The following is a 14,816-nucleotide window of genomic DNA, read 5'->3' on the forward strand; positions in this document are numbered from 1 at the left end:
GTCAGAGGAAGGCCCTCAAAATTGTCAAAGACTCCAGCCACCCTAGTCAGACTGTTCTCCCTGCTACTGCACGGCAAGCGGTACCGGAGTGCCAAGTCTAGGTCCAAAAGACTTCTCAACAGCTTCTACCCCCAAGCCATAAGACTCCTGAACAGCTAATCATGGCTACCCGGACTATTTGCACTGCCCCCCCACCCCATCCTTTTTACGCTGCTGCTACTCTGTTAATTATTTATGCATAGTCACTTTAACTCTACCCACATGTACATATTACTTCAACTATCTCAACTAGCCGGTGCCCCCGCACATTGACTCTGCACCGGTACCCCCCTGTATATATAGCCTCCCTACTGTTATTTTATTTCTGTTTCTTTTTTTCCTCAACACTTTTTTTGTTGTTTTATTTTTACTTTTTTTGTTAAAAATAAATGCACTGTTGGTTAAGGGCTGTAAGTAAGCATTTCACTGTAATGTCTGCACCTGTTGTATTCGGCGCATGTGACCAATAAAATTTGATTTGATTTTGAACACTCCACCCTCACATCGGCCCTAGAAATGAGAGGTAAAAAACAGATTTGGGATGACCTTTTTATTGTGGGCCATTGAAATGCATGGGTGTAAATATCAACAAAGAAATGTCATGGTTTACGACGCCTGTACATTACATTCTAACAAAGAAACTGATGGTCACGCTGGCGATTTCATTTAATGCGTTTCAGTATTAGAATAGACAGGCTCGCAGTGAATCAACGGCAGGGACATATTTCTCAGCAAAGGGGACAATCCATAAAAAAGATAAAGCAACTCATGACTAAAAGTTAAATTGGTTAACAATTTAAAAATCACACCTCTATCACGGTCTACATCATTTCAATACAGCCATACAATACAAGTATACAATATTATTTAATGGTTAGAAGCAATACAACCAAAAGTAAAGATGAAGATGCCAACCAACAAAACTTTTTACAGAAAATAATTTTTTAAGCAATGTGACGGTACAGTAACTCACGTCTTGTCAGGACTATCATAGCACGTCTCGTCAGGACTATCATATCATATCATGTCTTGCCAGGACTATCATACAGAAAGTGGATCTAAATACTCAGGGGAAAGAAATCATAATAATCCAATTGTCTTACTGAACATGTCCCAAAATAAGTGTACAATATGCACACTTGGAGAAATAGAAAATTAAAAGCTGTGCTGAATGTGGAAAAACAGCCAGATTGCTCCCTCTCTCATGCAGCTCCATGGTAGAAAGAATAGTCTCTGATGTTAGTCAATGAGTTCCATATTTCTGGCAATAAACATGAAGCCGCTATGAAGGGAGGAGAGATGGGAGGTTGGGAGAGGGGTTTCATATTTTTGAATAGTGTCACTGTTCTTCAGCCACCCAATAGGAGAAAAGTATTTATCAACAATTTCCTTCTTTCAAAGGAGGTTTGACGTGTGGCATCGTTAAGATGCTGCTGTCGGGGTGGGACTTGGGGCAGGTCTGAGGGCTCTCATTGGTTGTTTTTGGCTTTGGCGTGTGTGAGGATGTGAGACTTGAGGTTGGTTGACTGGGCAAACTTCTTATTGCAGCCGTCGAAGGGGCATACGTAGGGCCGGTCTCCGGTGTGGATACGAACGTGTGTGCGCAAGTTGAAGTCCAGCGAAAACCTCTTCCCACAGCCCTCAAATGTACACTGCTCACAGGAAGGAGACCATGGATGGACAAGAGGACAGGAGGTGTATTAGGATATAGGAGCAAATGGTAAACGTGTGCAGTTACTCTACATGCATTCGTCTTTTTGCGTCATTCTCCAAGCGAAATGTATGCAGACCAACAAGTTAAGGGACTCTTATTTTAAAACTTTGCCGTGGTAAATTTGTGAACAAACCTCATGGTGGTTTATATGCATAGTGGTTTACCTGTTGTAAACATTCAGATAAAACAGCATATTAGACTACTGAGAAACCAGTTTTAGTACACCTAGGTATACAGTGTCAAATACAATGTGCTTGGCAGGGTTTCTCCTTTGTGGGAATGAGTTTCTGAGTGTGTGTGTGCAGGTGCGTACCTGGAAGGGTTTCTCCCCTGTGTGAACGAGTTGGTGGCGTTTGAGTTTGGAACTCTCTACGAAGGCCTTGCCACACTCGGCACAGACGTGCACACGAGGCCCGTGGGTGTGGAGATGCTTCCTCATCGCTGAGTTGTCCCTGAACATCTTAGTGCAGCCCTGACGGAGAGAGTTCAGTTATCGAGCCATGGTTCCAAGGAGACAAAGAGCACTGTCATGTTCGTCAGGTATAGATGTACTGGGAAAGAGGTAGACTGGGTGCAACGGTTCACCAAATCCACGGTTCGGTACGTATTGCAGTTTTGGGGTCACGGTTCGGTACAGCAGGAAAATTAAATGCTAACGGTTAATGTAGTTAAAAAAACATCCAAAGTGTTGGTATACCTGATTCCATATACAATGTGTACAAAACATTAAGTACACCTAATACAGGCGGCAGGTAGCTAAGCGGTTAAGAGCGTTGGGCCAGTAACCGAAAGGTCTCTGGTTCGAATCCCTGAACCGGCAAGGTGTAAAAATCTGCCGTTCTGCTCTTGAGTAAGGCAGTTAACCCCAAACAACTGCTCACCAACTCAATATTTGGAAGGTGTTCTTAATGTATGTCTTAATGTATGATCCCCTGATGAGAGCACATATAGGAATACCAACATTTGGCATTTTCTTAAATGAAAGCACAATTAGTCAACACTAAAATAAAGTGCAATATCCATGTGAAATCAATATGTAAACATGGCTCAGAAATTGCATAGGCCTATGCTATAATGTTTTCTTACAAAGAGAAAAATATGCACACTTGTGCGAGTCTCATATAGGGGGCGTGTCTGTAGCATGTACTTCTCATTTCCCACTCTGGGTTAATGTGATGGGCTATCACTGTTAAGTAGCTCTCTGTAGCCCTGCAGGTCCATCCATCTGTAGTAAGCGCAACAGTTCATTGACAACTTCAGCTTGCTTATATAGAGGGGCTGAAACCCCCGATTCTTCTCACCCACTGAGAATGGGCGCATATCTGCGGCTATAAACATACCCATCGCTCTTGTAATTTCATTGGCCCGGTCAGAATCAGCTGTGAAGGGCTGCTTGAATGCAGAGGAGAGACTAAGCTGTATTCTTTTTGTGTTTCCGTCTTCCGGTAGTAGGAATACTGGGGTGATATCGGCAGAAATGAGACAAAATGTTCCCAAACTGGAGATTTAAACGATGATGGAGAATCCTCCTGATTTATTGACCCCACCACTCGCCATCGTACAGAACTAGTTCCCGGCTGCGCCTCACAAAAGGACAGTTTGAAATGAGCCAGTTAAGATTCAAATTTTGATTACAACGTATGCATAGGCTCTAGATGTTTTAACAGAATAGCCTGAAATGTTTTTTCAGCTCAGGGTTAGACACAAGGCATACAACGCAGCGTAGGCATAGCCTACAGGCCTAGTGTTTTAATTTGGTATATATATTTTTTATGTATTCATTCGGGTTCACAATGCAGACTGAACAGAGGTCCCCGAATTGTTCAAGAATACATTTACCGTAACACTCCTACTGGGTTGGGGAAAAAACCGTTGGAAACAGACTACTTACTTTATGAGGGCAGGCGATTGTCCTGGGCGCGTCGTCTTCTTTTATCTTCCTCGGCTTCATCCTGAGAAAACATTGGATATGGAGTTAACTTTCAGCCTATTGCATTCACAGGGAACATAACTCAAATCATATGTTATCCATATAAAAAAATCTAATTAACCATGTTCAATTCCTAACCAGCGAATATAAACTAGCACCCATGCAAGTGTTCCAGTACCGCTGACAACAGCCGGTTCCCTCCTTTCACTGTGTTAAGGTGCTCTGTGTCAGTGTGTGTGTTGACGGTGTTCAGAGATATAAAGGCTCTCGTAGAATGGACTCTAGAACTTACCGCACTGAGTTCTGACCATAGGGACCAGCAGAGTTACTGAAGGAACTAAGAACACAACATCAGAAATAGCCGGCCTGAACGCTCCCTTCAGGAAGGAGATTAGGCTATATACCTCTGACATCTACTACAGAAATGCTGCCTCATCGAGTGCTGCCTTCCAAGACAGGCAGGCAACATGAAGAGAACCACAAATCCTGGCATCTTGCTAAACACCAATTTACAAGGTGTGCTACAAGAGAGCATAGGTGGAAATGATTTGTGTGTTAGAGTTTAGGCTATGCAATAGGGGGATTTATTTTAGTGTGTGTGTTCACTGTACATACCCTTGATGGACAGGTGAGTTTAGGCAGATAGACACTGACCTGGCAAACTCTGCCAGCTGTTTGGGGTCTGACAGGTCGATGCCAGGTATCCCTCCAGGGGGCAGCTTCTTCCCAGTCATGTATTCAGAGTAGTCCGGAGGGGAATTCTCCCCAATGATCTGTTCTTCAACAACCGACTCATGGTCGATGTCTTTTTTGTCATCTAGGATACAATGCAGGGACTTAACCGAAAATAGCCATACAAGACCGGGGTACATCGTTTGCCCAAAGGCCAGTTGATGGCGATATTGAGTCATTTCATTTGTATTTATTATGGATCACAATTAGCTGCTGCTAAGGCACCAGCTACTCTTCCTGGGGTCCAGCAAAATTAAGGCAGTTATAAAATGTTAACATTACATTCACAACAGATTTCACAACACATTAAGTGTGTGCCCTCAGGCACCTACTTTACCACCACATATCTACAACACAAAATCCATGTGTACGTGTGTGTATAGTGCGTGTGTTATCATGTTCGTATGCATGTGTTTGTGCCTATGTTTGTGTTGCTTCACAGTCCCCGCTGTTCCATAAGGTGTACTTCTCATGTTTTTTAAATCTAATTTTACTGCTTGCATGAGTTACTTGATGTGGAATAGAGTTCCATGTAGTCATGGCTCTATGTAGTACTGTGCGCCTCCCAAAGTCTGTTCTGGACTTTGGGACTGTGAAGAGACCTCTGGTGGCATGTTTTGTAGGGTATGCATGCTGTGTGCCAGTAGTTCAAACAGACAGCTCGGTGCATTCAACATGTCAATACCTCTCACAAATACAAGTAGTGATGAAGTCAATCTCTCCTCCACTTTGAGCCAGGAGAGATTGACATCCATATGAATGTTAGCTCTCTGTGTACATCTAAGGGCCAGCCGTGCTGCCCTGTACTGAGCAAATTGCAATTTTCCTAAGTCCTTCTGTGGCACCTGGCCCTGCGGCCTTGTGAATGTTGACCTGCTTAAAAGTCTTACTCACATCGGCTACGGAGAGTGTGATCACAGTCATCCGGAACAGCTGGTGCTCTCATGCATGCTTCAGTGTTGCTTGCCTCGAAGCGAGCATAGAAGTGGTTTAGCTCGTCTGGTAGGCTTGTGTCACTGGGAAGCTCGCGGCTGTGCTTCCCTTTGTAGTCTGTAATAGTTTTCAAGCCCTGCCACATCCGACGAGCGTCAGAGCCGGTGTAGTACGATTCAATCTTAGTCCTGTATTGACTCTTTGCCTGTTTGATGGTTCATCGGAGGGCATAGCGGGATTTCTTATAAGCGTCCGGGTTAGAGTCCCGCTCCTTGAAAACGGAAGCTCTACCCTTTAGCTCAGTGCGGATGTTTCCTGTAATCCATGGCTTCTGGTTGGGGTATGTACGTACGGTCACTGTGGGGACGACATCATCGATGCACTTATTGATGAAGCCAGTGACTGATGTGGTGTACTCCTCAATGCTATCTGAAGAATCCTGGAACATGTTCCATTCTGTGCTAGCAAAACAGTCCTGTAGCTTAGCATCTGCGTCATCTGACCACTTTTTTTCCTCTGGTTGCACATTTAACATACTGGTAGAAATTAGGTAGAACGGATTTAAGTTTCCCTGCATTAAAGTCCCCGGCCACTAGGAGCGCTGCCTCTGGATGAGCGTTTTCCTGTTGACTTATGGCCTTATACAGCTCATTCAGTGCAATCTTAATGCCAGCATTGGTTTGTGGTGGTAAATAGACAGCTATGAAAAATATAGATGAAAACCCTCTTGGTAAATAGTGTGGTCTACAGCTTATCATAAGATACTCTACCTCAGGCGAGCAAAACCTTGAGACTTCCTTAGTATTTGATTTTGTGCACCAGCTGTTGTTTACAAATATACACAGACCGCCACCCCTTGTCTAACCGGAGTCAGCCGTTCTATCCTGCCGATGTAGCGTATAGCCCGCTAGCTGTATGTTATCCATGTCGTCGTTCAGCCACGACTCGGTGAAACATAAGATATTACAGTTTTTAATGTCCCGTTGGTAGGATAACCGTAATCTTAGGTCATCCAATTTATTTTCCAATAACTGAAGATTGGCTAATAGGATTGATGGGAGCGGCAGTTTACTCGCTCGCCGTCGGATCCTTACAAGGCACCCCGACCTACGTCCACGATATCGCCGTCTCTTCCTCATGCGAATGACGAGGATTTGGGCCTTGTCGGGTGTCTGTAGGATATCCTTCGCGGCCGCCTCACTGAAGAAAAATTATTTGTCCAATACGAGGGGAGTAATCGCTGTCCTGATATCCAGAAGCTCTTTTTGGTTATAAGAGACGATGGCAGAAACATTATGTACAAAATAAATTACAAATAACGCGGAAAAACACACATAATAGTACAATTGGTTAGAGGGCTGTAAAACGGCAGCCATCTTCTCCGGCGCCATTTCGTTTCAAAGATATACCTGCTGGAGCGCATACTACGGGTGGGTGTTGCTATGGTGACCAATGAGCTAAGATAAGGCGGGGATTTGCCTAGCAGTGATTTATAGATGACCTGGAGCCAGTGGGTTTGGCGACGAAAATGTATTGAGGACGAGACAACAAGAGCGTATAGGTCACAGTGGTGGGTAGTATATGGGGCTTTGGTGACAAAACGGATGCCACTGTGATAGACTACATCCAATTTGCTGAGTAGAGTGTTGGAAGCTATTTTGTAAATGACATCGCCGAAGTCAAGGATCGGTAGGATAGTCAGTTTAACGAGGGCATGTTTGGCAGCATGAGTGAAGGAGGCTTTGTTGCGAAATAGGAAGCAGATTCTAGATTTAACTTTGGATTGGAGATGCTTAATGTGAGTCTGGAAGGATAGTTTACAGTCTAACCAGACACCTAGGTATTTGAAGTTGTCCACATATCTAGGTCAGACTCGCCGAGAGTAGTAATTCTAGTCGGGTGGGCGGGTGCCAGCAGTGTTCGATTGAAGCATGCATTTAGCTTTACTAGTGGTTAAGAGCAGTTGGAGGCTACGGAAGGAGTGTTGTATGGCATTGAAGCTCGTTTGGAGGTTTGTTAACACAGTGTCCAATGAAGGGCCAGATGTATACAAAATGGTGTCGTCTGCATAGAGGTGGATCTGAGTCACCAGCAGCAAGAGCGACATCATTGATATACACAGAAAAGAGTCGGCCCGAGAATTGAACCCTGTGGCACCCCAATAGAGACTGCCATAGGTCCAGACAACAGACCCTCCGATTTGACACATTGAACTCTATCTGAGAAGTAGTTGGTGAACCAGGTGAGGCAGTCATTTGAGAAACCAAGGCTATTTAGTCTGCCAATAAGAATGCAGTGGTTGACAGAGTCGAAAGCCTTGGCCAGGTCGATGAAGACGGCTGCACAGTACTGTCTTTTATCGACCACTCAGACAAATCGATTGGCCGGTTGAACATGGTTAGACTGTAGACTCCTAAATTGATAGTGCAGTTTGTTTAGGCGATTTTACAGCTACTAGCTACTTCACATGCTGATATTGACTATGGTATTGTGTGTAGCTATGTTTGCTAGCCAGCGCATAGAGAGCATTGCATTGTGGGTTTTGTAGTCAACTTGAGCTGCAACAGATTTCCACATGTTGCTACCAACCTTATTATAAATGACAAAATGAAAAATTTGTTCACAAAAAATATTGTTCTCACATAAACGAAAGTAGGGTGGTTGGGTGTGTGTATAATGCAAACGTCTAGCAACCCAAAGGTTGCGAGTTTGAATCTCATCACGGACAACTTTAGCAACTTTAAGTACTTACTACTTTAAAGCTACTTTGCAACTATGCTAGCTAACATTAACCTAACTCCTAAACTTAACCCTAACCATAACCACTAGCCTAACTAATGTTAGCCAGCTTGATAATGTTAGCCACCTAGCTAGAATTCATAGAATATACGTTTAGCAAATTCTTAACATATTGTACGTTTTGCTAATTCGTGCCATTAACTATAGTTATGGAGGAAATCAAGGCGGTTGCAGCCTGAATGGAGAATGTTTTCGGTACGAAACGGTCCACGGGGACGTGAGTGTATTGCCGGCTGCATACAATGCGTTTGGACGGTAAGGTGAAACGACTCAACATCGCCATCTGCCGGCCTTTGGGCTAAATTGCAGTTTGAAAACAGCCATACAAAAAAACACCGCAGCAATATTTCTAGACATTGTAGTTAACGTTAGTAGTATGGCTTTGTTTTTACCAACAGAAGCAATACAATGTATACAATCATTGCTGCTGATTAAAATAATGATGAACATGCATCACCTTGATCCCCCTGCACCGTTTATCAGCCAACATAGTTTCTTGCTCTGCTGCTAGTCGCATCTTGGTAGCCACAAACCGGGATGATGGGCTTACTAGCTAGCCTAGCACGCGAACGGATAATGTTTATCAATCATGCTGAATCCAAATGCGGATAAACAGTGCCTGTACAATGCAAGCTGTGTAGGGTCGTCTTTAGAACGTTTACTAGCTTGTGTTGCTAGCCAGCTAGCTACTTGATTGAGAACTCGCTAGTTGTCGCGTGTAAAATCTGTAACAGTTAAAAACAATTGGTAGTTAACGTTAGCTGGTTAGCTATGCAGGCGAAACGCGTCAATGGGCGTAACGTTAGCTAGAAAGATAAACGTATTTGGACAATATATTTGGCCTGCCGTTTAAATCTAACAAAACTCAACTGGTTCTAAATTACAGGGTTACTGACCCAGATACTGTAATCACGGCTGCGGTAACTAGTTATCCGCATAGCTAATGTAAGCCACCTAACTAGCTAGCAGTAGAAAATAGCTAGTTACGCCATCGGGGCCTACTCTCTGGAGCCAGCAGCGCGCTTGCTCCCCCAACCGCCGCCATCTTCGCCCGGCCATACTGCTTCTTGGGGAACATGGCGGCGCCCAGCAACATCTAAAAACATGGCCTCCCTTCAAAACAAAAACATTTCAATCTAACTGACACGCATTTCTGCAACGGAAACTTCTAAAAGTGATCCCGAAAGTGGCCTGACGATCTACCCGAGGAAATAGACTGGTGCAAAAGGACTACGCCCTGCAACAAGGCCTCTTGGCAAGTGTCTTGCACAAGTTAACTACCAAGCATAGCTAGTTAGCTACAGTAACATTAGATAGAACCGACCACTTACCCGAAGCCCACATTGTAACAGAGAATTCCCCCTCCAGAGTCTTTATTTGTACCTGCTTCTGTTCCCATTTTCTACCGCTTGGTTCTGCAGCACCCAAATAGCTCTTTTTGTTAGTTTTTTTGCCACTGCCGCCTACCCCTCTCTTCATCCGACCCACCGAGTTTTTCCCTGTTACAGTCACCAGAGTCTGTTCGATGTACTCGTCTTCCACGCCGGGTGCTGGGACGGGGATGAGGATTTGATCCTCGTAACCCCCGTCCGCATGCATATCTGAATCATCCCCGCCAACAACTTCCTCTCTTGTCTGCACTAGGATCACTTCTTGATGGTGGTGGTGGATCGAATTCGGGTCCTCTGATGCCAGCGGCTGAAGTGCTATCATCGGCTGGTCGTCGTCGTCTCCCCCGACCACTGTAGTCTCGATAGTTTCCACCTCTATCTCCTGCAACTCCACTATTTCGGCCGGCATCTCCGAGCCGTCCGCCTCAATATACAGCGTATCGCCGGATGCCATATTGAATTCTACCAGCTTGCTTCTCACCCACCTGTGCTGTGTTGTGTTCCTTTGCCCCACAAACACAAACACACCCCCTGCTCCTGTTCTCTCCCTCTTCGATACGCAGTATATTGAGCGTCAATTATATTGAGAAGATAGTCGTGTGACCGCTCTAACAATGAAAATACATGTCCTGAAAGATGGGAGGAGGCTAGATCAGGTGGGACCATTCTAGCCAATGAGAGGGCATATACACGTGTGAACAACTCCGATATGACACTTGCGTCCACTTATACCAGTGCATTCGTAACAATCTAATCATGACGGAACTTATATTCGATCAAATCAGCAATTACATTTTTTGTTGTCTAAATTCAACACTCTCTTGACCTCCATAAAAAAATTCCTCACTTTGTGGACAGATTTTGGGTGGAGTAAACACTGTCGCTTCGCCTTTTCCTCTCTGATAACACAAATAACTCCGTCCCACACAACCAATTCCGACACCACAAACATCGCGAGATTTATATGTGGTCTGGTGGCATTAGGCCGATCTAATCCATTGGGTGTATTTCATACAGTTTCATAGGCTTGTTGAATGTTTAATATTACCTTACGTAGTGATGGATATATTGCAGTTGTCTTTTGTTCCTATATATCTGGTCTTTTAGCGTCCTCCTAATCTGACCTCTAGGTGTCACTATACTCAAGGGGACAAAATACCTCTCAATCCAGACAGTTGTGTATCACCTCTTGTGATGCAGTTATGCATCTGCATTACATGTCCTGCATACTGACTGATGAGTTTATTAATATCAGGAGGGTTCAAAGCCATGTTACAGAAAGTCAGATAGAAGTGTATGGACTAGTACAGATGGGGTTCTCCGTCATGTAGGGAATCATTCAACCCTATACTTATCAATTCTCTAAATTGATCCCCAATGAATATGCCACAGGATAGTGTTATGTGTTGTTAGAAAGTATGACTAAAACAGAGATATGTTAAAAGGAACAGATAGGTCAAATTATGTTCATAGTGGCCCATAGTGTATGAATACACAGTCTGACTAAGTGAATACTTGTGAATAAACACTAAATCAAAGCAGTTTTTTTTTTTTTACCAGGAAGCACTTGGTCATAAAAGGAAATAATAAAATGAACTATACTTCACCATATCGTTGCAGCCAATAAACATTTTATTAACAACATAATCACACATACTCTGGTGTATTAATGTATTTTTTGTTCATAAGATTGCAATATCCAAAGAGCGATAGTTATATACCACCCTCCCTTTCAGGTTCAAGACCTATTTTTAAAAATCTTTCAGTCAGTGATTACACACACACACACACACACACACACACACACACACACACACACAACTGTTGGCGAAAAGGATACAAAACTATTTTGAAAATGTTGAGGTCAGGTCATGAGAAAGAAATCCGTATGTGCTTATAATTGTATTTTAAAATAAAATCAAAAGGGAAAAAAATAACAATATAAAAAATAAAAAGGCTGACATAAAATGATGTGCAATTATTATTTTCATCATTATCATTATCATTATCATCAGTGTCATTATCATTATTATTTTGTTACTATTGTCGTCACTAAAACTACTACTACTTATATTCACACCATATGTAACTGTGTTGTTGTTGTTTTTATCGCACTGCTTTGCTTTATCTTGGCCAGGTCGCAGTTGTAAATGAGAACTTGTTCTCAACTGGCTTACCTGGTTAAATAAAGGTTAAATAAAAATAAAATTACATCTACAATAATAAAAATAATAGTAATATTAATGACAATGATAGTAATAATAATGCCAACATTTTTATAAATAAAAACTCCTAAAAAAAGAAGATGTTACTTAATTGAATTTCATAATTGTTTCCTTCAAGACTGGAAACAAAACAGCAAACATTGGTTACCGATGGACAGATAGAGAAATAAAAAAAGAGAGAAAAACAAGAGCAGAGAAACAGAAAAAATCAGTGCGAGAGTGTCCTCCATCCATCCCATTCTTCCAAACGTAACGTGAACAAAATGTTCCTGTTGTGTTACAGCAACATTGTCTCGTTGCTTCAACATCACAGCAACGTAGAATAAATAAATGGTTGTAGTTCGGGCCTCGATCCTCTCCTTGCCTCCTCAGACACGGCAGTATTTGCCGTGGGGACGATGGTTCCAAAAGGTAGGGTCATATGAAAGATTATGTCGTGCTGATTCTGCTCAGTTCTTGTCTAATGACTGGAAGAGAGTGAAGACACAAGAGGAGTGTTACCGGTCTTGTTATGGACATAAGAGGTGCTGTCCTGTCAGAGACCAACTCTAGTATATCAGCAGTATTACTTTCAATATCTCTGTCTCTAGTGCCATCTGGTGGATAACATGTCTCACTTCTCCTTCTCTACCAATAACAACCTAATTTGGTAAGTTCCAAACATAAGTGTAGTGAACTACCTACTATAGAGATATTATCCACAGGCAGTACATTTCCTATCAACACATTCTTGGATGAGGTGAATGAGGAACTCAGAGATATAACGTACCATCAATGATCTCATCCTTCACCTTGTGCAATTCACGAAAAACTTCTTCCAAGATTTCCTGTTTCATGAACAAAAAGTTAATCATAACAGGTATATGTTTTCATATTCACAAAGTGTATGTGCCAATGATTGACTGTAGGGCTCTTTACCTGCTTCATTCTGTCAAAGTCTAAGGCATCTGTGTCACTGCTACTCCCCACAGGTCGTACCCTACAGAAACCAAGGAAAACACTCTCACACTTACACACATAACATAGTATCTCAATATATATATTTTACAAATGCACAGAGAGCGAACATGCAAGTGAAAAATAATGCATTAAGTGTACAGAGAGAAATGTGTACAGTCCTTTACACAGTTAACCAGCCAATCTCTTGATTACATAACCTAAGTTTAAGACCTTAGTTGGCAGACTGACTTAGTCCCTCAGGTTCTCACCTTGATACCAGTGATGACCTCTCTGCAGAGTTGGCTCTGTCCCACGGCTTCTTCACGCCATCTGAGAGTGGAAGGAGTAGAGAAGACAGGGGTAAGGGGAAGAAAAACCTTACCTCAACATGTCAATTGTACATGTACATACAGTTGAAGTCGGAAGTTTACATACACTTAGGTTGGAGTCATTAAAACTCGTTTTTCAACCATTCCACACATTTCTTGTTAACAAACTATAGTTTTGGCAGGTCGGTTAGGACATCTACTTTCTGCATGACACAAGTCATCTTTCCAACAATTGTTTACAGACAGATTTTTTCACTTATAATTCACTGTATCACAATTCCAGTGGGTCAGAAGTTTACATACACTAAGTTGACTGTGCCTTTAAACAGCTTGGAAAATTCCAGAAAATGATGTCATGGCTTTAGAAGCTTCTGATAGGCTAATTGACATTATTTGAGTCAATTGGAGGTGTACCTGTGGATGTATTTCAAGGCCTACCTTCAAACTCAGCGCCTTTTAGCTTGACATCATGGGAAAATAAAAAGAAATCAGCCAAGACCTCAGAAAAATAAATTGTAGACCTCCACAAGTCTGGTTCATCATTGAGAGCAATTTCCAAACGCCTGAAGGTACCATGTTCATCTGTACAAACAATAGTACGCAAGTATAAACACCATGGGACCACGCAGCCGTCATACCGCTCAGGAAGGAGACGCGTTCTGTCTCCTAGAGATGAACGTACTTTGGTGCGAAAAGTGCAAATCAATCCCAGAACAACAGCAAAGGACCTTGTGAAGATGCTGGAGGAAACAGGTACAAAAGTATCTATATCCACAGTAAAACAAGTCCTATATCGACATAACCTGAAAGGCCGCTCAGCAAGGAAGAAACCACTGCTCCAAAACCGCCATAAAAAAGCCAGACTACGGTTTGCAACTTCACATGGGGACAAAGATCGTACTTTTTGGAGCAATGTCCTCTGGTCTGATGAAACAAAAATAGAACTGTTTGGCCATAATGACCATTGTTATGTTTGGAGGAAAAAGGGGGTTGTTTGCAAGCCGAAGAACACCATCCCAACTGTGAAGCACGGGGGTGGCAGCATCATGCTGTGGGGGTGCTTTGCTGCAGGAGGGACTGGTGCACTTCACAAAATAGATGGCATCATAAGGAAGGAAAATTATGTGGATATATTGAAGCAACATCTCAAGACATCAGTCAGAAAGTTAAAGCTTGCTCGCAAAAACCCCAAGCGTACTTCCAAAGTTGTGGCAAAATGGCTTAAGGACAACAAAGTTAAGGTATTGGAGTGGCCATCACAAAGCCCTGACCTCAATCCTATAGAAAATTTGTTGGCAGAACTGAAAAAGCGTGTGCGAGCAAGGAGACCTACAAACCTGACTCAGTTACACCAGCTCTGTCAGGAGGAATGGGCCAAAATTCACCCAACTTATTGTGGGAAGCTTGTGGAAGGCTACCCGAAATGTTTGACCCAAGTTAAACAATTTAAAGGCAATGCTACCAAATACTAATTGAGTGTATGTAAACTTCTGACCCACTGGGAATGTTATGAAATAAATAAAAGCTGAAATAAATAATTCTCTCTACTATTATTCTGACATTTCACATTCTTAAAATAAAGTGGTGATCCTAACTAACCTAAAACAGGGAATTTTTACTATTTATTTTTTTAGTCATTTAGCAGACACTTTTATCCAGAGCGACTTACAGTTAGTGAGTGCATACATTTTTCATACTGACCCCCGTTGGAATCGAACCCACAACCCTGGCGTTGCAAACACCATGCTCTACCAACTGAGCTATACGGGATGATTGAATGTCAGG

General features: G+C 42.6%; 2 protein-coding genes across 7 annotated transcripts in view; both read right to left on the reverse strand.

The window, feature by feature from the left end:
• Nucleotides 1-574: 574 nt before the first annotated feature.
• On the reverse strand, nt 575-10,476 carry LOC311106534 (transcriptional repressor protein YY1-like). 6 transcript variants are annotated; one of them, XM_084148897.1, is made up of 6 exons: nt 9,479-10,169; nt 4,299-4,488; nt 3,976-4,020; nt 3,645-3,705; nt 2,067-2,225; nt 575-1,691 (listed from the first exon to the last, which is right to left on the reverse strand). In XM_084148897.1, the coding sequence occupies exons 1-6, from the start codon at nt 9,990-9,992 to the stop codon at nt 1,509-1,511; spliced, it is 1,152 nt and encodes a 383-aa protein (XP_084005023.1). In that variant the 5' UTR covers nt 9,993-10,169; the 3' UTR covers nt 575-1,508. The 6 variants fall into 6 exon arrangements, with proteins under 6 accessions (XP_084005023.1, XP_084005028.1, XP_084005027.1 ...); XM_084148902.1 differs by having other exon boundaries at nt 4,299-4,500; nt 9,479-10,098; XM_084148901.1 differs by lacking the exon at nt 3,976-4,020 and having other exon boundaries at nt 4,338-4,488; nt 9,479-10,476.
• A 1,716-nt stretch (nt 10,477-12,192) lies between these two features.
• Nucleotides 12,193-14,816, reverse strand: part of LOC311106761 (ena/VASP-like protein) — a gene marked incomplete at both ends in the record, with an annotated part of 34,500 nt that continues 31,876 nt past the window's right edge. Inside the window, 4 exons of the mRNA XM_084149155.1 lie at nt 12,193-12,230; nt 12,533-12,590; nt 12,682-12,742; nt 12,972-13,032. Coding sequence (XP_084005281.1) covers nt 12,193-12,230; nt 12,533-12,590; nt 12,682-12,742; nt 12,972-13,032 — 218 coding nt within the window. The remainder of the gene's footprint in view (nt 12,231-12,532; nt 12,591-12,681; nt 12,743-12,971; nt 13,033-14,816) is intronic.

This window comes from Coregonus lavaretus (genome assembly GCF_964263955.1).
Source record: "Coregonus lavaretus genome assembly, chromosome: 31".
Taxonomy (NCBI): Eukaryota; Metazoa; Chordata; class Actinopteri; order Salmoniformes; family Salmonidae; genus Coregonus; species Coregonus lavaretus.

Excerpts from the sequence above, each read along its gene's own strand:
- LOC311106534 (XM_084148902.1), bottom strand. The coding sequence starts at position 9,992 with ATGGCATCCGGCGATACGCTGTATATTGAGGCGGACGGCTCGGAGATG. Across the intron at positions 4,501-9,478 it reads TGTTACAATGTGGGCTTCGG|ATGACAAAAAAGACATCGAC; the intron begins GTAAGTGGTCGG and ends ATTGTATCCTAG. Across the intron at positions 2,226-3,644 it reads CAATCGCCTGCCCTCATAAA|GGCTGCACTAAGATGTTCAG; the intron begins GTAAGTAGTCTG and ends TCTCTCCGTCAG.